General features: G+C 41.5%; 1 protein-coding gene across 3 annotated transcripts in view; it reads left to right on the plus strand.

Annotated features, from left to right (window-relative positions):
* Positions 1–25085, plus strand: part of RHBDD1 (rhomboid domain containing 1) — a 208279-nt gene that overhangs the window by 60867 nt on the left and 122327 nt on the right. For all 3 annotated transcript variants that reach the window (XM_061386823.1, XM_061386815.1, XM_061386805.1), the window contains 3 exons: positions 4911–4999; positions 8397–8453; positions 18184–18327. In XM_061386823.1, coding sequence (XP_061242807.1) covers positions 4911–4999; positions 8397–8453; positions 18184–18327 — 290 coding nt within the window. The remainder of the gene's footprint in view (positions 1–4910; positions 5000–8396; positions 8454–18183; positions 18328–25085) is intronic.

The raw sequence follows: 25085 nt of genomic DNA on the forward strand, positions 1-25085 counted from the left end.
AGTCATCAATTTTTGGCTATAATAATAGACTTAGTGCTGTTGTTCTGTTCAGTGAACACATGGTTTGTGTAATATGTTGTCCAAGTGTGCAGGAGTGAGCACGGGGAGGAAGTGTGTGTTCAATCACTGTCTCTCCCAGTGAAACTTGATACTAAAGCAGCTATTCACTGGTGACCGGTGTTACTTGTGCTTTTAGAGTGTAGTTGTACTGTAGGTCAGATGTGTGCGTTTGTGTGTTAATTTTAATTCTACTTCTCCGCTCCTTCAGGAGTTGTTTACTAAGAACTAGAGTTAGGCCACTCACCAATGCTGTTGATGCTGTACCAGCTGTGGTCATGGATGCAGAGTTGAGGACAGCGGTTCTGTCTCTGAGGAATTGCCATAGATTAGGATGGAGGACACAAGGTCTCCACCAAATCCTCACGCCAGCCTGAGACCTTCTCAGGCTATTCCTAAAAGCAAAGCTTCCCCAGCCTGCCACCTGGGGTGTCAGCCAGCAGGTATAAGTAAGAGCAGAGAAGAGTGTACCTTCTAGGAGGGCTGCTGTGGAGCTCGGGGAGCCTCAGATGTCAAAAATGTTGAAACATCTGTTTAGCATGTGTCATTATGATCCTAGTAACACAGTCTGTTTCTAAAGCTGTGACATTTGACATTCCCAGCCACTAATTAGAGAGCTCAGGTATGTCTTCTTCCCTCAAAGCCCCAGGCCTCCTTTATCCCTGCCTCCTTCCCAGCACTCCCAGGGGCCGGGATAAAGTGTCCTAATCCTAGGACTGGGCTGCCCCATCCTACCGGGGAGAAGGTAGCTCCCAGCTCCACTTCCGTTTCCTGTCTGCACATCTGTTTCCTCTCTCATGACATGGGTATCTCTTAGAAGGCGAAGGGCAGTGGTTTGTCAAACAGTTACCTATAGCATGGAGCAGGTTAACTCACCTCTTGAGACAAGCATGTGATTCCTCTGTCATGGATGGCATCCTTACCTTTTCTGTGTATAATGTTGAGACTTTCTCAGGGGTTGGTTGTTTATGTTAGCTATGCTGTGTGCAGCAGGTGGGATCTTAGTTTCCTGACCAGGAATCAAGCCTTCACCCACTGCATTGGAAACGTGGGGTCTTAACCACTGGACCACCAGGGAAGTCCTGAGAGGTTCTCAGTTTTGATTGAATAAGATCATAAGCTCTTCTTGTTTTTTATTTTAAAAGAAAAACACTTCTGTATAGCTTAAATGAAATGATAAGGACAGTAAGAGTATTGAGATGAGACTTTAGTGGAAAATGCTGAATTTAGGCAGATAATGAGATCAAATTGCCAACGTCTGCTGGATCATGGAAAAAGCAAGAGAGTTCCAGAAAAATATCTATTTTTGCTTTATTGACTATGCCAAAGCCTTTGTCTGTGTGGATCACAATAAACTGTGGAAAATTCTGAAAGAGATGGGAATACCAGACCACCTAACCTGCCTCTTGAGAAATCTGTATGCAGGTCAGGAAGCAACAGTTAGAACTGGACATGGAACAACAGACTGGTTCCAAATAGGAAAAGGAGTACGTCAAGGCTGTATATTGTCACCCTGCTTATTTAACTTCTATACAGAGTACATCATGAGAAACGCTGGACTGGAAGAAACAAAAGCAGGAATCAAGATTGACAGGAGAAATATCAATAACCTCAGATATGCAGATGACACCACCCTTATGGCAGAAAGTGAAGAGGAACTAAAAAGCCTCTTGATGAAAGTGAAAGTGGAGAGTGAAAAAGCTGACTTAAAACTCAACATTCAGAAAACTAAGATCATGGCATCTGGTCCCATCACTTCATGGGAAATAGATGGGGAAACAATGGAAACAGTGTCAGACTCTCTTTTTTGGGGCCCCAAAATCACTGCAGATGGTGACTGCAGCCATGAAATTAAAAGACACTTTCTCCTTGGAAGGAAAGTTATGACCAACCTAGATAGCATATTGAAAAGCAGAGACATTACTTTGCCAACAAAGGTCCGTCTAGTCAAGGCTATGGTTTTTCCAGTGGTCATGTATGGATGTGAGAGTTGGACTGTGAAGAAGGCTGAGGGCCAAAGAATTGATGCTTTTGAACTGTGGTGTTGGAGAAGACTCTTGAGTGTCCCTTGGACTGCAAGGAGATCCAACCAGACCATTCTGAAGGAGATCCACCCTGGGATTTCTTTGGAAGGAATGATGCTAAAGCTGAAACTCCAGTATTTTGGCCACCTCATACGAAGAGTTGACTCATTGGAAAAGACTCTGATGCTGGGAGGGACTGGGGGCAGGAGGAGAAGGGGACGACAGAGGATGAGATGGCTGGATGGCATCATTGACTCGATGGACGTGAGTCTGAGTGAACTCCGGGAGTTGGTGATGGACAGGGAGGCCTGGCGTGCTGCGATTCATGGGGTCACAAAGAGTCGGACACGACTGAGTGACTGAACTGAACTGAATGAAACATAGTCTCTGGTCTGCTAGCCTCCCTTCCTTAGTTATTTGTAATGTGATTATAGCTTAGACTTCTACAAACCCATTTAGAGAGAGAAAAAATTCATTTAACTATGTTGTTGTTTCGTCACTCGGTTGTGTCTGACTCTCTGTGACCCCATGGACTGTAGCCAGGCTCCTCTGTCCATGGATTATCCAGGCAACAGTTCTGGAGTGGACTGCCATTTCTTCCTCCAGGGGATCTTGCCGACTCAGGGATAGAACCCAGGTCTCCTGCATTGGCAAGGCAGATTCTTTACTGCCGAGCCACCAGGGAAGCTTAATACAAAATATACGTCTTTTTTTTTTTTTTTTTTTTTTACTATATTAACTATTATGCTCTAATTTATAAATGAGGTTTAAAGCTGATTGTTTAATAGGTTGGGATTTAAAATTGACATTTTCTCCCATGTCATGTTATAGCTGTATAACTTATCATAAAGATTTGCTTGAAAAGTTTCAAAGATATTGATATATTTTATTCTCTTCAGTTAAATTGAAGTTACTGTTTTTAAAATTTTGATTCTGGCCTCTTCTTTGCTCAAACCACCACTTTCTTTGCCATTCCTCTAACTAGTTGGAGAGTTTATTTGCCTAAAAATAGAATAAAATAAGTACAGTTTGGGTTTTTTTTTTTTTTTTGGAAAATCTAAAGGAGAGCACAGTTAATATTGTTCTTCCCTGAAAATGGGAAACTGACTGTCTGATCCCATGTTTTTATTATCAGGTCACACATGCTGTTAGTTAGAGATATTTGATGAAAATAACAGCTATCCTTAAGGAATGATTATGTGTATGTGTGTGCACACATGCACGCCCACATGTGGTGTGACCTTCAGTGTGTGTAGACGCATGCAGAGCCTTGTTTGGGCAGTAGTGTGATTGAGTTGGCTATTGGGCAGGACCGTCCTGACTACACAAGGCTTCCTTTCATCTTTTTCTCTGAAGTGCTCCCTTGTCTGTTTCTTTCCTGCGAGCCAGCAACTCTCCCTGGCCCTGAGACCGTGGCAGTTACTTGCGGCTGCCTCACTTGTGGCGTTAAGGGCCTCTTGCCCCTGTCCTTTGCTGCCATGGTCACAAGGTATATTGGATTTGATTCTGCATCTCACGAGGGTGACGGCATCAGTGGCATGGCTCAGTCCCTCCCGTGCCACAGCCATCTGAGGCTGAAGGTACAACGACTTTAAATTGCCTTCTGCTCTTCTTGCTGAAACCATCCTGGGACACTGGAATCATGCATTCCACACATATTTGGGTGTCTGTCCTGTGCCTGGCACCATCCTAGGTGTGCGAAATACCCCTGTGTAAACCACAAAAGTCCCCGTGCTCTTGGAGTTCACATCAGCTCCTTGGTAACTTTCAAAGGAAGAGGAACCCTTCACCTGAGATGTGAAGAGTTTTTATGATGGGGTACTCTTCAGTTTAGCCTTGGGGTCACCAGTGAGCTCTTGAGGGTATGGCAGTGGGCTGTGGGGGTGGGTTTAGTAGGAGATGAGGATAGAGAAGAGATGGGCAGGGCCATGAGTGGGAAGGCCTTGAGCACAGGCTAAAGTGTCTGTAAGCAAAGGAGTCAGTGAGCCCCTACAGGATGGCCGTGACATACAAGACCTCACCTCTGTTTGGGGAAAATAACTGATGGAGGGCGTGGGCTGCACAGAGAGCAGGAGCTGGGGGCGGCAGAAAGCCAGGCTGGATGATCTTCGATTTACTCTTTTTACTCATTCAGCATATACTTAGCTGGGGCTTGCCTTGTATTTATATTTAGAAGCAATTGCTAATCTTAGACGCTATTTTAAGAAGAGTGGAACCGATTTAAAGCTCTGTCTCATCTTTCAAGCTTGAAGTTTACATTTTGGGGTTTTTGGGGGGCTGAGGGACTGAAAGATCCACATTTATGTGAGGGGTGCAGAAGAGGGTGGACATCTCAATCTCTTCTGCAAAGTTTCTCTTGCTGTTTGCCTCCCTAGTCAGGGTGGGAATACTGTAGCTGTCTACTCTGCAGTGAACACAGGTAACACCTGTCCCTCACAGTGGCTGACTAATTCAAGATTTAATTCAGAGGAAATGGATTTCATTGATACTTCCTAATAAGAGCTACAGACATAAAACTGGAAGAAGTATAATGGGTTGTCTTGACAAAAACGCTTCTGCTGCCCTGAAGGAGCCAGCTCACTTCTCTTGGTCAAGGAGGGAGATTGCCTTTTAAACCTGTTATGTTTGTTATTCACTGTACTTTTTTTTTTTATTGTAAGGTAGGAAGTGATGTCCTTGGGACTGAGTTAAATGCTGCTCCACATGAAAGATGTGATGCAGAACCAGAGCCTGCCAACTGTGACTAACTGACACGCCCCTGGCCATTGAGAAGACAGTGTGTAGTCTGCAGCAGAGCAAACACTCACGAAGGTCCTCCTTCTCTCCTAGGACTTCCTTTGCCGGGCATCTGGCTGGAATTCTTGTTGGACTGATGTACACTCATGGGCCTCTGAAGAAGATCATGGAGTCATGCACAGGTATGGAGAACAGGGCTTCTCCATTGGCTCAATGGTAAAGAATCCACCTACCACAACGCAGGAGACACGAAAGACACTAGTTCGTTCCCTGAGTTGGCAAGATCCCCCGGAGTAGGAAATGGCAACCCGCTCCAGTATTCCTGCCTGGAAAATTCCATGGACAGAGGAGCCTGGTGGGCTGCAGCCCATGGGGTGGCAAAGTCAGACACGACTGAGGAACTGAGCACACAAGCACAGAACACCTTTGGCTTGACTAGTTGGAAGTTCATCTTCATTCTAATGGGAATAAAAGCAACCCCAAGTTTCCCTGTGATTCAACTTAGGAAGTCCCTAATAGGCTCTTTTTACACTAAGAGGTGAACCAGCTGGCGCTGGTCCTCTCATGGTCCAAAAAGGAGACTGAAAACCCCAGTTTTAAACCTGATGCTTTCTTAGGGGACAAATGAAGTACACACTTACACCCACAGCGTTGTTGCCACTCACCGAAAACCACTATTTCCTTGAAATTCATAGAACTAAAGCTGGTTTAAAATATGCTTTCTTCTGTAATATTCCATGAATTCAAAGTACAAGGCAAAGTTAAAAAAAGAAAGACAAATCTGTACTGAAGTACAAGGTCAGTATTTTAAACAATTCAGAATGACCACTAGGTCCTTGGCAGGCAAGACATATTCATGGATGGCCAAACCAAGTCTGTTTTTCCTGAAGCGTGGCTCCTGCTTTTTAATTTAAAAAATTATTTCCCTTCTAATTGCTGCTCAATGAAAATACTTTATTTTACTTAGGAAAACTATAACTTTTTTGGCTCTCTTAATTGGAAATGCTATACTAGTCATGACTTATAAGGAAACTGTTTTGCAAACACTTGTTCTATATACCATATGAGTTCCAATATTTCATCTTTTACTCATGGGGAATCTTCTGAGACTATTTTACCTTCTCTTAAACCATAAATAATTTGTTTTCACTATTTGTGCTAATAAGTGGTATTCTTGCAAACCATATAATATTCATGATATTAGAAAGCTTTCTAAACATTGTCCCCTTGCCTTTATTAGCTGGTTGTATTCACTTTTGGGCGATTTTTACAGACTGTGTTGCATCCACGCAAATTTTTATTTTCCTACCTTTGCATCTTACTGTTTTTCTGGTGTGTGTACCTGGAGGAGGCAGCAGGAGCTTCCTGTATTGAAAATGTAGGGTTTTATTATATTTTTAATACGACGTAATTAATGGAAATCCAGATATGAGTTTTGTTGCCCAAATGTCCTCAGTGCTGATACAGGAAAAGAAATGATTCTTGGGAATCTAGTATTTTGTTTCCTTTTTGTGTGTGTGTGTCTGAGGATTAAGTGGTTAAGTAAAGCTTTCTTACAGACATATTATGAAATTTAGGCAAATGTTTTGTTTTTAAAGAGGATTTTCCCCATAATTGTAACATTTTAACTTTTACTTTCCTCCCTGAAGCCTCGCCTGTTTTCTAAGGAGACTTATTTTTATATCATTCTATTTTCAGTATAATAAGTAGAAAATTGAATACTAGAAGTTGAAACATTTCAGTGCTGTTCGCAAATAGCCTGCAATCTCTGCCTTTTTTCCGGTAAAGCAGGAGAAAGATCTAGAGTGATTTGAGAACTGAGGTGACACAGGAGCCCTGTGGAAAATACATGAAAGCTGCTGTCTGGTAGCTCCTGGGAAAGGAGCATCACACTGAAGGTGTCCCCTGTTACTCTTCCCTCTCCTTTCCTTCACCAGTGCTGAATTTTCTGTCCTGTGTTTAGGGGTAAGAAACAGGAAAGTCCGTTAGGAAGGCTAAGAACACAGCTCACGAACACCCTTGTTATGGGGCATGTTCTCTCTATAGCCAAAGCATCTCTACTTGTACAGAGATCTCAAAGACCAAGCTTGGTCCCTTAGAAGGCAGAGACCATCTTATGTCGTCAGGAACCTTAAGGAACTTCAGAGAGTATAAGTTAGAGTTTCATTGTCCCCACCACATTGTGTTCCCTGTAGGACTAGCCCCAAACAAAAGAGAATATATTTTAATTGTTCAGAACTTATTTATAATGACTTTGAGCTTTGTTGCAAAGAAGCTAATAATTGTTGGAAAGGCTGGTAGTTACAGCTTTAGGGCTATTCTGTTCTATCAGACAACATGTCTATTTTTATTCCAGTACCATCCTGTTTTGTTGACTATAGCTTTATAGTATACAATGGGCTTCCCAGGTGGCTCAGTGGTAAAGAATCTGCCTGCCAGTGCAGGAGACAAAGAAGACACAGGTTCGATCCCTGGGTCAGGAAGATCCCCTAGAGAAGGAAATGGCAACCCACTTTACTAATCTTGCCTGGAGAATCCCATGGACAGAGGAGTCTGGCGGGCTACAGCCCAAGGGGTTGCAAAGAGCTGGGCACGGCTCCGTGACTGGGCACACACATGTGCACATACTGTTTTGTTTACTGTAGCTTTATAACATCCATCGCAGTCAGGAATTGTTAAGACAGCTATCATCAAAAAGACAAGAGATAACAAAGTTAGGTGAGGATGTTAGTGAGAATGTGTATTGGTGCAGCCACTATGGAAAATAGCATGGAGGGTCCTCAAAAAATAAAAAATAGGACTACTGTATGATCCAGGAATCGCACTTCTGTGTGTATTTCCAAAGGAAATGAAATCAGCGTCTCGAAGATATATCTGTACTCCCATGTTCCTTGGAGCATTTGTTCACTATAGCCAATATAGGGAAACATCCCAAATGTGTGATGAATGGGTGAAGAAAATGTGGTATGTGTGTATATATAATGGAGTATTATCAGTCATGAAAAGAACTCTAATCCTGTTTTTGATAAAGTGGGTGAACCAGGAGGACATTGTGCTAAGTGAAATAAGCCAGATAATTAAGTATGTTGTCACTTACAATGTGTGAAATCTAAAAACAATGAACTCACAGAACCAGAGAGTAGAACAGTGGTTTCCAGGGGGTAGCATGTGGGGTAAATGCAGAGATGTTGGTCAAAGGATACAAGCTTTCAGTTATAAGATGAGTAAGTTCTGGGGATGTAATGTTCAGCATTGTGACTATAGTTAATAGCACTTTATTAATACTTGAAATAGTACTTGACATTTACTAAGAGAATAGATCTTACATTTTCTCATATATATACACACACAATGGTAAGTATATAAAGTGATAGATGTGTTAATTAACATAATTGTGGTTATCATTTCATAATATATATGTATATTAAATCATTCCATTGTACACCTTTTAAAAAAATCATGACCAACCCAAACATGTACAATTTTAATTTGTTAATCATACCTCAGTAAAACTGGCAATAGGGGTCAGGGCAGAGCCTATGGCTACAATTAAAATGTTTTTTTTTCCTTCATTTTTAGGCATTTTCCCATCCAATATTGATTACCCAGGACAGCAGTACTACTTTAATAGTTCAGGTAAGTAACTTTATTTCATTTAATACAGTTAAACTTGTTTTTAAAAATTATACTGTTTGTTACTACAGAGCTCCCGTAAGGTAATATGGGTAAACCCATATTATTGCTATTGGAGAGTACACCAGACATTAGGTCCTTGTACCTCTAATGTCACTGGAAGCTAGACGGGGACACTGTCCAGGGAGCATATTTGGGTGCATGGTTAAGGAAGGAGGGAACTCCAGCAAGAAAATGTTAAATGATTGGTTTGAGGTTTCTCAGACATGTCAAGATATATATGAGAAACAGGCCCCTTGATACTCAGCCTAAGAGACCATTCACTGGCTAAGTGTTAGAAGTTACTTTCATATATATATAGTTCTCCACAGTCCACTCCACTTACATATGCAGGAAGAGTCACATTTACTGTAAGAAGCTAAGATAGGCATTCCTTTAACAGTTAAAGAGGAGAAGGTATTTTTTTCTAGAGGTCTTTGTAAATAGGTAGAAAGGATTTCCTATTGAAGCATATGACCTTTTTTAAGCTAAAGCCCTTACATTCCAGCCTGGCAAGGCTGCACTGTAATATCCTGGATCGGTACCAGCAGACAAGCGTCGAAGAACCTAAGCACCAGAGGCAGTGGGTGGCTTTACAGTCCTGCCTGTTGAGAACCACTGTAACTTAAATCTGGGGTCAGCAACCTTTCCTGTAAAGGGCCAGGTAGCTACTGTTTGAGAGTTTAAAGGCTTTGTTGACCATATGTAGTTTCTATCTCAACGAGGCAACCTGTCGTCATAGTGTGACGATGACCATACACTGTTCCGTCACTCAGTCGTGTCCTGTTCTTTGTGACCCCATGGCCTCTAGCATACCAGTCTCCTCTGTCATGGAATCTTCCAGGAAAGAATACTGGAGTAGGTTGCCATTGCCTCCTCCAGGGGATCTTCCCAACCCGGGGATCGAACCTGAGTCTCTGCATCTCTTGCATTGGCAAGTGGGTTCTTTACCACTAGTGCCACCTGGGAAGCCAACCATATACTGTTCATAAGCAAGGGTCCTTAGTTGTGTTCCAGTAAAACCGTATTTATAAAGACAGGCAGTGGGTTGTATTTGTACTCCTACTTGTAGCTTTTTGACCCCTGGATTAAATGATACAAGTACAAAGAATTATGTAGCTAGATATATATCGGTGCTTTTGCTTTGTTCTCCCATACAGTGCTCTGACCCTCAGTCTGGTTTACCCAGTAGCACCCTCTGAGTGGTCGTGTTGTGCACGTTTGTTAGACTGACCACTGCGGGAGAGAAAGAAAGAGCTATAGTCCTTGTCTCAGAGTTTATGACCAGGACGTGATGGTAGATGCCATACATTTGGAAAGGCAAAACAGTAGAAGCGAACAGGACTAATCTGGGTATAGAAAACAGAATGATGAACCATGGAATCGAGTAGTACAGAATAACATGATGATAGTTAATGTTCAACAGAATCTCCAGTTGACCCCAGGAAGATTTCCGGAGCTTTTTCTGTCCACATAGTTTTCTCCTTTGCTGTATTCCGTCCTGAAAATTCCAACTCTACTCAGGGAGCCAGCTGCATCCACCTGTGTCCCTCCCTGCTCCCTGAACCACAGTCTAGAGAGTGCCTTCAGGCTCATTTCCTTTATTTCCCTTCTCTCAAGATTCAGAATCTTGAACTGCCAATTATACAATGCCCGAAAACATCCATCTCATATGTTTTCTCCCATCTTCTACTTGATTTGGTAGATCTAGTCCAGTCGCAGTTGCTCCTTCCTGGCAGAGGTAGGAGTCCATTTCAGAGATATTGATGAGTTCAGTCGGTGCTCAGCCTGGAAGGGAGGGAGCAGAGTTGCAGTTACTGGAGGTCATCCAGAAGAGGTGGAGTGCTGGGTCTTGATGAGTTAAGTAAGCATCCTTACTTGATGAAGTTAAGGAAAGCAATGAAAGGAAAGGGCTTTTCAGTTCTTTATGAAAAAGCCTGCCTGGAATTATCCAGAATGTAGTGGAATGCCACTGAATGATTTACTCAGTAGAATGATACTGTTAAGAGTTACAATCAAGATATGTTTTTGATGTAGTTGGAAAGGCTTGGATCATGATGGTCAAACTTGGGTGTTTATGTGAACCACCTGAGACGCTTTTACAGTGTGTCCATGGCTTGAATTCAACCCAGACCAGTTAAGTTATAATTGGGATAGAGACAGGGACTTGGGCCTTTAAAAAAAAAAAAAAAAAAAAGCTTCTCAAGTGATTCTAATGGATTCAGGAAGAAAAATCATAGGCTTAGATGATTGGGATTACCTAGGCTTATGGCCTACAGTGAAGAATACTGTTGTTCCCCAGCGGCTTCACTCTGAGGCTTTCACTTCTGATGCTCTGGAGGCTTAAAATCCTAGAACTGTGGTCTTGGTGCAGGAAAGGAACAGTTGTTACACAGTGCGGGCTCACTTGTTTCTATCTGAACTCACCTGAAGAGAGGAGGTGTGATGGTTAGTTGTCAACAGAGTTGATACAGTCTTATGGAAGAACACTGGGTCCTTTTGGTTGTTGGTTATGGAGGCCAGCTCACACTGACTTAAGTTTGAGTAGAGTTTTCTCAGCTCATGTGACTCAGAAGAGATGAATCATACAGGAAGACTGTTTTAGCTGTCTCCCATTGTGATTTCTCTTTTCCTATTGACCTTATTCTCTCTGGTATTTATGGCTCCTAATACCTCAGAGTACTCAAGGAAAAGGGGCTTCTCTCCTGGTTCATTTTTTAAATCTCCAAGAGAAACGGGAATGATCCTCTGGATGAAGAGAATAATAACATATTTGTGCACAGACGTGGCTTAAACTATCATAAATGACCTCATCCCAACATCTTCTGTGACAATTGGGAATTGAGGTTTAAAAATGTTAAGTATTTTGGCTAAAGTCATCCGGGTACTTAGTTATACAATTAGGACTAAACATGCCAGTCACTGATTCCTAGCCCCTGCTGTTTCTGTTGTACAGGGATATGACATAGGCATTCTGCTGATTTAACCTTACCAAAGAGGGCAGGTTTCCTTACTGACTTTTCTTTCGTCTTTTTTGAACTTACAAAGAAAAAAGGGAAACCTGCTAAAAGCCTCCTTCATATGAAAGAGGCATAAGCAGAGCAGACACACAGACCAGAGAATGAAAGGCAACAATAAAAGCCTCTCTTGCCTTCCTTTCCTATCCCCTGTAAGATTATCATATTTATATTTCTTCCGCTGAAGTGATTGGATTTCTTCAAAGGCAGCACTACATAAGGCCAGGTGGCCATGCTAATGGTCACCTAGGGAACTTTTATGAGAGCATATGTATCTCTTACAGGCAATGATTTATTCTGAATATGGCTGTCCTTAGCTGGAAAAGAATTTATAGGTCACAGAACCTCATGAATGTTTAAAAAGCGGTTACCAATCTTTCTGATCTTGGTGGTGTTTCTTGATCTCTTTTGCCGTGAAGTCCTGGTATGTGTATAAGGAACAGATGGAGTAGTTTATAGAATAATGATAACCAGAATTTCTTTTATGACAGAGCCAAAGTATATAACTACAAAAGAATATTAGACTAGCATTCATCGCAGGATATAATTTAAACTTATTTATCTTAAGTGTTTGACTGTTAGGTTTTTCCAGCCATGTTTATTATGAAGATTTTAAAATATCTGATTGGGCCACTAGAACAGCTGTAGAAAATTTTTGGTCCTAGGAGACCTCTTCTCATTGTAATAGATATTGATGGGATCTTCAGTCCTTTTGATAACTCGTGACTGACGATGTAGAACGTTTAACCACACTAGTCTTTTTGACTTAAAGCATTAAAACTTTCCCTTTCTCTCTCCCCATGTTTTGTCTGGCAAGTACCAAATTAGATTTTATAATATTCAGATGTTTAGAGTTGCAGGCTTTATTTTGTGAAGGCACTGTTCAGTTGTACTTTGAATAAGAAATAACATGAAGAAAGATGTTCTCCTCTATCAAGAAAACATTGCCTCAAATCGTAGCAAATTTATCTGTCAATTGAAACTCCACAGATGTATGTTGTGTTTCTGGTATCTGTGTAGATAGGTATTCAGAGCTTTGGGGCTATTTTGGATTTTGAATTAGCTGAATATTTTTGAGGATAGATAGGTAGAAATGCTGCTTAGACCTTCTGCAACAAAATGACTTTCCCCAGGGATTTGAAAGTGGTAATGAGCCATATGGGAAAGTGCCCAGTGTGCTTTTCGTGTTGCAATAAAATAATTGGCACTCTTAGGGAATTGGGCAGTCTCTCTATTCAGGATTGCTAAAGCATCCTGTGGTATTCAGTGACTTGTCCATAAATATTCTATTATGTTCTGGAATGGTTGCCCCTGTCTTTGTTCTTTGTGAAGTAGATGTATTTATTATGTATTGATTATTTGTCCTTATGTGAAAGGTTTGGGGGGTTATTTTTTTGGTTGGTGGTTTTTTTGTTTTGTTTTGTTTTTTGGCTTTTCGGTGAAAAGCACAGAAAGCAAGGTTTGTAGCGGTGCCATAGTCTCCTTTATCTTAGGATATGAAACTTGCTGGTATGTGTTGCCCAACACAGTAGTGGGAGCTGAATTTTTCTGATTGTTCTGTTGAGTGGAAACCAATTTGAGGAAGAGTGTCCATATGAAAAATTGTGTCCAGATTCCATTTCAGTCCCAAATCATTGAGCAGATTTGAGGATATATCCTTATCCTGATTTAAATATCATAATGTTTATATATTGACATGGGAAATGTGAGAGAGAATACAGAAGTTGGGTTAAACAGGAGGTGTTTGGTAAATCCCCACTAATTTCTGGGCTTCCCTGGTGGCTCAGCTGGTAAAGAAAGTGAAAGTGAAAGTCACTCAGTTATGTCCAACTCTTTGTGACCCCATGAACTATATAGTCCATAGAATTCTCAAGGCCAGAATACTAGAGTGGGTAGCTGTTCCCTTCTCCAGGGGATCTTCCCAGCCAAGGGATCAAACCTAGGTCTCCCACATTGCAAGTGGATTCTTTACCAGTTGAGCCACCTAAAGAATCCACCTGTAATGTGGGAGATCTGGGTTTGATCTCTGGGTTGAGAAGATCCCCTGGAGAACAGAACAGCTACCCACTCCAATATTCTAAGCCACCTAAAGAATAGAAAATTGTGTAACTTCTTTGGAAAACACTCTAGCAGTTTCAAATGGTTAAATATAGAATTACCATATGACCTAGCAATTCCACTCTTAGGTAAGAGAAATGAAAACATATGTCCAAGTAACAACTTGTATACAAATATATTTGTAGTAGCATTATTCACAATAGTAAAAAGGTAGAAATAACCCAAAAGACATCAATTGGTAAGTGAATAAACAAAATGTGATATATTTATACAATGAAATATTACTTGGCCACAAAAAAAGAATGAAATAAGGATTTGTGCTACAACATGGATGAACCATGAAAACATTATGCTGAATGAAATAAGCCATACATGAAACACCACATATTATACGATTCCTTTTATAAAATTGTCCATAATAGGCATAGCTATGGAAACAGAAAGTAGACCAGTGTTTGTTTAGGACTAGGATGACTGGCTTAAAGCTCAACATTCAAAAAACTAAGATAATGGCATCCGGTCCCATCACTTCATGGCAAATAGATGGGGAAACAATGGAAACAGTGACAGACTTTATTTTCTTGGGCTCCACAATCACTGCAGATGGTGACTGCAGCCATGAAATTAAAAGACACTTTCTCCTTGGAAGAAAAGCTATGACATACCTAGACAGCATTAAAAAGTAGAGACATTACTTTACTGACAAAGGCCTGTCTAGTCAAAGCTATGGTTTTTCCAGTAGTCATGTATGGATGTGAAAGTTGGACCATAAAGAAAGCTGAGTGCTGTAGAACTAATGCTTTTGAACTGTGGTGTTGGAGAAGACTCTTGAGAGTCCCTTGGACTGCAAGGAGATCCAACCAGTCAATCCTAAAGTAAATTAGTCCTGAATATCCATTGGAAGGACTGATGCTAAAGTTGAAACTTTAATACTTTCACTACCTGGTGTGAAGAACTGATTCATTGGAAAAGACCCTGATGCTGGGAAAGATTGAAAGCAGGAGAAGAAGGGGACAACAGAGGATGAGATGATTGGATGGCATCACCGACTCGAACATGAGTTTAAGCAAGCTCCGGGAGTTGGTGATGGTCATTCCAGGTGAGGCCTGATGTGCTTCAGTTCGTGGTGTCTCAAAGAGTCAGACATGACTGAGCGACTGAACTGAACTGAGGCTGATCTGGGGCTGGTAAGTGAAAGGTTGTTGATTTCACACACACAGGCACACCATAGAGTTAGTAAAGTATAGCAGAAAACATGTTTACTAGGAGAGTAAGGAACTAGAGCTTCAATCATCCTTTCCTTGTCTTGAAGATCCCGGACAAGCCCCCAGGATGAAAGGTTGCTGCTGTGAGCTGTGTGTTACACTGGATTTGTGACCTCCGGAGGAGAGGATTTTGATCCGGGGTCAGAGACGAGGCTTGACTACTTGGAGCTTTTTGTGTAGCAAAGTTTTATTAAAGTATAATAGAGATAGAGAAAGCCTCTGACATAGACATCAGAAAGGGACATAAAGAGTGCCTGCCTTCCTAGTTTTTAGCAAGGTGTTTTATGTCTGTTAGAAAGCTATTAATCAGATAAGAGAGATGCCTGAAGGCTGAAGGAGTTGCACTAGGCCCCTTTCCCACAATATGTACTTTTGAGATAGGTTGGCATGAGGTGTGTCATCCCCAGGCCATCAAGCAGTTGACAGGAATACTGGTTTGTTGAGCCGGAGCCCAAGGTTTGAGGAAAGGAAAAAAGTCTTAGGAAGAACCATTTTGAAGAAAGGCGAATTCCGAAGCAAATACATCGTTTCATTAACATAAGAAAAACACGTTGGTTAGCTCAAGGCAGAACCCGGTGTCCTCAACACAGAATTAAAAGGAGCCGCTCTTAATTTTGTGTGGAGAAGGAAAACAGACGGCCACTTGCAGTTTATTTCCTCCTGCCGCTCGGGAACCTCTGCCCTTCCTGCCTGTTAACTCTCTCATCACTGAAGAGTGCAGGTTTCTTTAGGGGACGATAAAGGTGTTCTCAAGTTGTTTATGGTAATAAAACGGCACAACTCCATGAGTTTACTAAAATCCATTGAGTTATATGCTCTAAATTGATGAATTATATATAGTATGTCAGTTAAATCTCTTGAAAGTCGTTGTAAAAACACAACCAACAGACACAGATACTTTGCATGGCAAATATTTATATAAGCACTTATAGTTAGATTATCCAGCTGAGTTCTATTGTCATTTCCTTTTTAAAGACTAATTACCAGAAATTCTGAACACGAAATTTTAATTAACCAGGTTCTACCCTACAGAGTTCTTCTTGTTGGCTTTTTTGTTCCCCCCTGTAGTCTTATTAAAGCAATAAGTTTAAACTCAGGCCTGTACTATGGTGACATGGAATGATATGGAGGCATATGGCACAAGATGCATAGTGAAGGGTAGGACTTTTCATCAGCAACAGGGAGCACATTGATTAAACATTTGAAACATTATCTTCAAAGGGTATGACAGTGGCAGGAGAGAAGGAAAAAAAAGTAAGTGGATCCTCTCTCATTATGGGCTTCCCAGGTGGCACTAGTGAGAACCTACCTCCCAAGGCAGAAGACATAAGAGACTCAAGAAGATCCCCACAAGGAGGGCATGGTAACCCACTCCACTCTTCTTGCCTGGAGAATCCCCATGGACAGAGGAGCCTGGTGGGCTACAGTCCATCTAGTTGCAAAGAGTCGGACATGACTGCAGTGACTTAGTATGTGCTCACTCTCACTCTGTGAATTAAGTCGTCAGTCTTCTGTGGGGAAAAATAACCTCTTCCAAACAAATTCCATAAATGTGAGCAATAAAATAAACTCAAATTGAGTTGAAAAGTTTGATGGAAACATCTTGCAAAAGTCAATTTGCCCCTTGTTAATAGTATGTAAAAGTTTGACTCTTAAAGCATTATTTAATGGCCACGCTATCTCTTCTCTCTTTTGATCTAGCAACCAGTTTCTCAAAAGGGCTAGTAATAGAAACTATGATCTCTGACGTAGAATTACAATGAGGGAAACTCTTATCTTTTATATCTCACTGTAGTTATTACTGCCTGAAGCATCATGCCTAACACAGAAGTCCTACAGTATATGTATTAAATATTGGTCTGTCTGTCATTGTTTGGAACCACTGGACAGTAAGGCTTTATCAACTGTCATTTTAACCTTTCTCTCAAGTCCAGCCAAGTCTTCACCGACGGTGTTAAGTAGCTCTAAACGGAAAGAACCCACTGCATATGTCAGTGGCCCATTCCCGTCCCCTCCAGTACTGCTCGTGCCTTCTAAACTAGTGTCTTCTTGTGGAAAATAGATAATAAGAACCTAATGTAGAGCACGGGCTTTCCAGTTGGCTCAGTGGTAAAGAATCTGCCTGCAATGCAAGAGACGCAGGTTCAATCCCTGGGTCAGGAAGATCCCTTGGAGAAGGGCATGGCGACTCACTCCAGTATTCGTGCCTGGAAAATCCCATGGTTTTTTCCAGTGAATTGGCTCTTCACATCAGGTGGCCAAAGTATTGGAGCTTCAGCATCAGTCCTTCCAGTGAATATTCAGGGTTGATTTCCTTTAGAATTGACTGGTTTGATCTCCTTGCTGTATGGGAAAGTGAAAGTGAAAGAAAGTAAAGTCGCTCAGTCGTGTCCGACTCTGTGCGACCCCATGGACTGCAGTCTGCCAGGCTCCTCCGTCCAGAGGATTTTCCAAGCAAGAATACTGGAGTGGGTTGCCGTTTCCTTCTCCAGGGGATCTTCCTGATCCAGGGATCGAAACCAGGTGTCCCGCACGGCAGGTAGACAGACTCTTTACCATCTGAGCCACCAGGGAAGCCCAAGTGAAGTAAAAGTCGCTCAGTCGTGTCCAACTCTTTGCGACCCTGTGGACTGTATAGTCCATGTTTGAATTATCCAGGCCATAATACTGGAGTGGGTAGCCTTTCCCTTCTCCAGGGGATCTTCCCAACCCAGGGGTCAATCCCAGGTCTCCCACATTGCAGGTGGATTCTTTACCAGCTGAGCCATAAGGGAAGCCCTGCTGTATGGGAATAGAATCTAAAAAAGAGTGGGTAAGTATGTGTGTATGTGTAACTGATTCACTTTGAAGTACAGTACAAATGAACATAATATTGTAAATCAGATATACTCCAATGAAAAGCAATTACATAAATTAGTATCTACTTCATCTTCAGCACATAAGGACTCAGGCATGTCCAGTCCCACGTGGACACTGTGGTACCATGGTGACAGGATGATTATCACCCACCCTCATGAAGGCATTCTCCATTGGTCATCTTTTTTTTTAACTTTCTTTTTTTTTTAATTTAAATATATATTTTAAAATGTTGTGATGTTGTATTGTTTTCTGCTATATAGCAATACTAATCAACCATAATTATACATATGTCCCCTCCCTCTCTGGTCTCCTTTCCCTACCCCCTCTCATCCCCCAGGTCATCATACGGCACCAGTCATCTTTTCTTATTTTGAGAATTATTACTATTATCAGAATAATGACATACATTATTTTAATGTCTTTGCTTACAAAATAGGAAGTATGAAAAGGAATAGTCCATGGCATTGTTCCATAACTTGTTCATTGCACCTGTAGGCTACTCTGGATATCAGGATTATTACCCATATGGCGGGCGAGGTGCCTATGAAGATGTCCCCAGGAACTATGACACGTACACCGCGGGACTGAGTGAAGAGGAGCAGCTGGAGAGAGCATTGAGAGCCAGCCTCTTGGACCAAGGTAGGGAATTTGCACCCTTCACTTATTTTAAAGTACATACCTCACATGGTGTGATGTCTGAAAAAGGGCTGTTTGTAGCAAATTAAACTTTAAATAGTTTATAAAAAGGAGATGTAGATGAAAAAAATGTGTGCAGATTGTGATTACAAAGAATGGGGTGCGATGCCATATTCCCAGCAACCTAAGCTAATAAGGTGCCAGACTATGTATGTATTGTTAAAGTGGTTCTTTTTATAGGCCTGCCGCACTCAGTGCTTTGGCATTAAAGTCAAGAAACCTAAGAAAAAAATTCTAGGTACATGAAGGAAGGGTTTACTTTGAAATGCATATCTATAAGGCAGGCTATATGTCACTGTACATCAAAGTGTCGCCCACAGGCCTTCTTGAGAATCACATGGGCAGCTTGGTGAGAATGCAGACTCAGGGTTTAGCTGCAGGCCTACTGAACCAGTCTCCCTGCGAGCAGAACCTAGAAATTTGTATTTTTAACTGACTTTCCAGACGATTCTTTTACCAATTAGTATATGAAAAGAAAGTGAAAGTGAAGTCGCTCGGTCATGTCCAACTCTTTGCAACCCCATGGACTGTAGCCTACCAGGCTCCTCAGTCCATGGAATTTTCCAGACAAGAGTACTGGAGTGGGTTGCCATTTCCTTCTCCAGGAGATCTTGACCCAGGGATCGAATCCAGGTCTCCCACATTGCAGGCAGATGCTTTACCGTCTGAGCCACCAGGGAAGCCCTATATGAAATAGTACATGAAAACTGCCCTATTTATTTTGCCATCTTTCTTCTAGGTTTGGTAATAAGTTTTGGTATTCCTGTTTTTATTGTTTGTGTGTCTGAGTGTTAGTCACTTAGTCATGTCCAACTCTTTGTGACTCTATGGACTGAAGCTTGCCAGGCTCCTCTGTCTATGGAATTTCCCAGGCAAAAATACTGGAGTGGGTTGCCATTACCATCTCCAGGGGATCTTCCCAACATCTACTGCATTGGCAAGAGGATTCTTTACCGTTGAGCCACCAGGGAAGCCTGCTCGATACCATAAGTAACCATAATATCAGGTACTTAAGAGAGGCTTCAGCCATTTGCTGGAATCCGTGAGAAGGGGTGAGCTTTTTCTTAACTAGATCTATCAGAGTTTCACAGAAGAGGTGGTATTTGAATTGATCCTTGAAGAATGTGTAGCATTTGCTGAGATGTGAAAGGGCCTTTGAGGCAGGAATCGTATCTTCTCAGACACAAGAGTAAGGGGTGTGGTCATCCCACCCTCGCTTTTGAATAAAGTGCTAAGAGAAGAAGGGGAAGAAGAGTGGGTAGCTAGGCTGGGGCCTGATCACAGAGGCCCCAGAATTAAATAGGCCACGTGGAAAATGAGTCTGGTCTATGATGTAACTTCCAGTAAGAGTTCTGCACAGGAGAGTGATCTGATCAGAGCTGTGTTTCACGGATCCAGCAACAGTCATGCCAGGAACAAGGACTGAGCATGAAGTGGGGTATCAGGCATTACAACATATGACGGGAACACACAGATTCCTACAACTTGGTTTCTGATGTTAGGAATACGGTCTTAGTAGTAAGTGTGTGTGGAGGTAGGCAGTGAGAACAAGAGGGGAAGACAAATCAGAAGACTTGAAGTAGTCTAATCATGGAGCAGAGTCTGGATGATGAAGGTGGCTGAGGCAGTGGAGAGGAAGATACATCAGGACTTCTCAGATGAAGAGTATCAGAACGGTGGCCTGTCAGTCATCTATTACTGGGTAAAATTGCCCAGACACACTTGGCCTAAAACAATACATGTTTCTTCCACATTTATGGTTCTGCACAGATGATCCCATGGGCCAGGCTTCGCTGGTCTCGGCTGGTGTGCTGAGGTGTCTGTGGTGGTCAGTTGGGGCTAGCTGCTCTAGGACACCTCCTCTACCTGCCTGACTGACCGCTATCTGATGCGATGGTGGCGATTGGTCCACATGTGACTCGTCATCCAGCCGGCCAGGCCAGGTTCGTCCACAAGGCCTCAGCGCGAGGGTTCCCAGGGAGAATGCGGGAACATACTTAGGCTGGTGTATTGTTGGTTCCGCTGTATTTTGTTACCGAAGCAAATCAGGAGACCAGACAAAATTCAGGGGATAAGGAAGTAGATTCCACCTCTTCCTGGGCCAAGCTGTAGAGTCACATTACAAAGAGGATGCACAGAAACAGAGGGGGATAACCAGGTATATTCTTGCCATCACCAGCCTTAATGGACCGCTGATATCACGGTCACTGGAAGCGTGCCTTAGCCTTGGAATCCTAAACACTGGGGGCAAGGCCCAGGGGCTGTATTTTAACAAATTCTAAAGGTTAGTCCTGGGCACAGCAGGTGCTTAATCACTGCAAGGTGAGACATGCGATATTATGGGAGGTAAGGATATTATGTATTTAATTTAATTTGGAACAAACCATAATCTTAACAGAACTGTGTCTGAATTTGTTACCTTGGACTGTCCACTGAATGTAAATATGGTATGCTCTATTGGATGTAAATCTTAGAAGTGCAGTAGAAATGTTATCACTGATAAAAATATTAATCCCTGCGTATCACACACACAAATGTAAGGAAGTCAGAGCAAAGCTACTAAGCCTGGACTTTGTACAAAACTTTAGTACCATAGAGAGACAACAGGAGGGGATTTTTGGAGTGATGGCACTATTCTGTATCTTGGTTGTTGTGACGGATACACTACTCTTTGTGTTTGTCAAAACTCACCTAACTGTATCCCACAAAGAGAACATTTTCCTAAAAAGGAGTTTTAAAAGATGTAAATAGAAATTAGCAAGAAACCCAATGAAATAACTGGTAGTCTTGCAAACAAACACTATAAAAATCATTAGTGAAAAGGTCTTATTTAGAAATGGAACATTGTTGCAACGGATTCACTTTGGGTCTTGTTTAGAAATGGAACATTGTTATAACTGATTCACTTTGCTGTACACCTGAAGCTAACTCAACATTGTAAGTTAGCTATACTCCCCCCACCAAAAAAAGAAAAAGAAACGGGTCATTCACATGGTGATAAAGGGTCACTTCCTAGAGGATGTCTTAATAGGGAAGCAGGGAGACTTAGGAGTCATCACCTGATCCCAGCGATCAAATTTGGCAGCATTATTATGGGATGGCCTGATAGTGTATGTCTCCTGATGCGACGCCATATGAGGAACACAGCATCGACTATGACATATTCTTACTAAAAATGTTTCATCTTCCAGAGGAAAGGCCCATATACAGGAAATACATGGAATAGAGGAAAAAGTCAAGACATCATACAAAACATGAGGTTTCTACAGTTTAGTGAGACTGGTCTCCTGGAAAAAAATCAATGTCAGAAAGAAAGCAAGATGTGATTTTTATATTAAAAGGAAGTAACAATCAAACATAACACAGCACCTTGAAAAACTGGTTCCTATAAAGAGACCTTTTCTGAGGAAACAGAAACTTTGTATTTGGACTTTGTGTCAGATGTTATTTGGGAATTGGACTAACTTTCTTTGAGGTGACAGTGGTATTATGGATAAGTAACAGAAGGTCCCTTATTCTTGGGAGATATCCACTGAAGTATTTGGAAGCAAAGTAATAAGTCTGCAACTTACTTTCAATTTTTAGCTGAAAACAGCTCTCTCCTCTCTCTCCTTTTCATTCTGCCTCTCTCACTCACTCAAATAAAGGTGAGAAACTGCAAACTTTACCCTGCAATTTATCTCTTGAAAATCCAGAATGACAATACTGACAATTCTTAGTTCTGCAATTAAGAAACCAATTTATGAAATTAATGTTTTCCTAAACTTACTTGACCACAGAACTTCATTTTCAATGAATGTTTTTAAGAGCGTATGGAACTAGTTCCAATGAAACTGTTCTGAACTGATGTCTTAAAGTGCGTATATGTACAGTAATGGGTGACAGCGAAGGAAATCACTTTGCAAATTGTTTATATTAATTTCAACTTTATTTCCCTTAAAATATTCATGTCTGTCTTACTAAGAGTGAGACGCCAAGGAGACATTTTTAAAAACGGGCTTTATTATTTCTTACCTTTATTTCCTATAGAAAAATATTTGGTTTATTTTATAACCGTTGACCATTATGGTAGGTACATTTGTTTTGAACCTTATTTTTTTTCATTCATTATTATGTTGTAATCATCTTTTTAAATGCCATTAAAAACTTTGAAACATACAGACCCTCCATATATTTTCTTAAACTTACACCTGTTTCTTTTTTTGTTTTGTTTTTAAGACAGGAGATGTGCTGTAGGGGCTTCCCAGGTGGCTCAGTGGTGAAGAATCTGCCTGCGAATAGAGGAGACACGGGACAAATGGGATTGATCCCTGTGTTGGGAAGATCCCCTGGAGAAGGGAAGGGCAACCCATTCCAGTGTTCTTGCCTGGAAAAATCCATGGACAGAGTAGCGTATCAAGCCACAGTCCATGAGGTCGCAAAGAGCTGGACACTACATGCAGGCACAGTGTGTTATTAATAATAGTATTTTTAATTCTGTGTTTGTTGAGATCATTATATACTTTTTGTTCTTTAGTTTATTATTAATAACATAGTAAATAATTTTGATTTTCAAACTCTGTCCTTGGAATTCTCCAGGCAAGAATACTTGAGTGGGTTGCCATTCCCTTCTCCAGGGGATCTTTCTGACCCAGGGATCAAACCTGGGTTTCCTGCATTGCAGGCAGATTCTTTACCATCTGAGCCACCAGGGAAGCCCCAATCTATTATTAATAACATACTAAATAATTTTGATTTTCAAACTTGAGGCAGGTTTGCATTCCCAGGTTAAATCTCCTGTTTGTGATGTTTCTGGTGCATCCTGGTGAAGCGCCATGTGTACCCAAAAAGACTGCGTCTTCTGCTCTAGTTGGGTGGGGTATTCTACAAATGTTATTTAAATTAATTGAGTTGATAGTGTTGCCCAGGTCTTCTAATCCTTGCGGATTATCTGTCTACTTGTTCTATTGAGCACTGTATTTTGAATTTTGTAGAATTACTGTAATATTCAATATGTACTATATGGTTACCCTCAGCGTACCAACGGCTTTGAATTCCTCCGCCGTTACCTTGTTTCTAGGGCGGGGGCTGATGTGCCTGAGTGTTTCTCAGTGTCTACTTGGACTTCGTTTTTAAATCTTTGTGCTGTAACTGGGTTAGGTACTCTGTCCCCTCCCTCACCCCTTCTCCAGTGGGTGGCACACTGTTGTTACTCGTTGTTGTTCAGTCGCTCAGTTGTGTCCAGCTCTTTGTGACCCCGTGGACTGCAGCACACCAGGGTGTGCTCTGATTAAGGCTCAGTCCAAGGAGTCATTGTGTCTCTTGGTTTGGAGGCATGGTCTTCTCAGTATCCCTGACCCTCCAGTTTAGAGGGTGGTTGTTTTTTTTTTTTTCTTCCTTCCTCTTCCCTTTTCGAAGCTGCAGAAGGCTCTCACTATTTCCCTAAGGGAAACTTGGTTTTTGTCTTTCTTGCAGGCACTTAAGTCTTTTGTTCCTGAGGGACAGTAGGGAGGAAAGATCCAGGCAGGCTTTCCTGTGGTGGCTGCTGTTCTGTCCCTCAGGACTATCCCAGGAAGGACAGAGGACAAAGGACACATGCTCTGAACTCACCTGTGTCTTTATAAGGACCACTGGAGGTCCTGAGAAGAGTCTGAAAGTGGGTGTGAATTCCTTTATATTGCAGCCCCCATGTGTTCTGTGTTATGTATTCTAAGAATATAATCTTGCTAGCTGTCGCTCTGCCTTAGCAATGTGTTAACAGTGTTGGCTGAATTCTCGTAAGCGTCCAGTAGACCCTGTCCTGGGTAAACAAGGGCTCCTGTAACATCTTGGACTTCTGTCTAGCTGACTGCCCTACTGCTGTCCCTTTCTCTTAGGTTCAGGCAGAATATTAATTTGCAAATTGTGCAGAATTTATGCTTAAAGATGATAGTGGTGCTTTTTCCAGTTTTCTGTGTCCCCAGTGGAAACCAGAAGTGTTTCTGATTCTTCATTGGGGGTTTCAATTTATCATCTTAGTACATTTATTTATCAGCTTTTTTAAAAAAAATAAGGAAAATCTTTCCCTCATGAAGAAGGTAGAATCTATAGGCTTGTTTTAAAAGGCAGGGTAAACACTTAATTCTTTTTCTTTGATTCCCAGTTTTCAGAGAAGTTAGCGTAGTAGTCACCATTAATACTGGGACTTGAAAGGGCCAAGTAGTGGAAATTCATTTGGTGGAATGCCAGTCCAGCAAGAAACATCCAGCACCAAATTAGTTTCAGACCTCTGTTTAGGTCAATATACTGGAAGAGTAAATTAAAGAATCAAGGTAGCAACTTTTTTAACCTCAGAATTTGCTGTTGTCATATTTCCTAACAGTGTACCTGGCTATAATTACAAGTCCTAAAGCTCATGCCAGGAAGAATAATACCAAAGTAGTCTTTGTAGAAGAAATATCGAAATCCCTATTATTTCAAGAGGCTTTTTGCACATTTACTACCATTAACAAAAATCTTGTCCTGTTCTGTTGGCAGTCTCAGCTTTTATAAACGAATCCAAGAGGCAGCTGATGCCACAATAATAGAAAAATTCTGGATGAGAGCCATCTCTTTCTTTGAGTCAAAAGGCAGATGCCAACTAGGAACATTAGCTCATTCCATTTTCCTCTCCCCCTCCCCCACATCCTTCTATGTATAATTTGTGCCTTTTTTTTTTTTTTTTTTAAATAGCCTGCCACCAA

This window comes from Bos javanicus, chromosome 2 (genome assembly GCF_032452875.1).
Source record: "Bos javanicus breed banteng chromosome 2, ARS-OSU_banteng_1.0, whole genome shotgun sequence".
Lineage (NCBI taxonomy): Eukaryota > Metazoa > Chordata > Mammalia > Artiodactyla > Bovidae > Bos > Bos javanicus.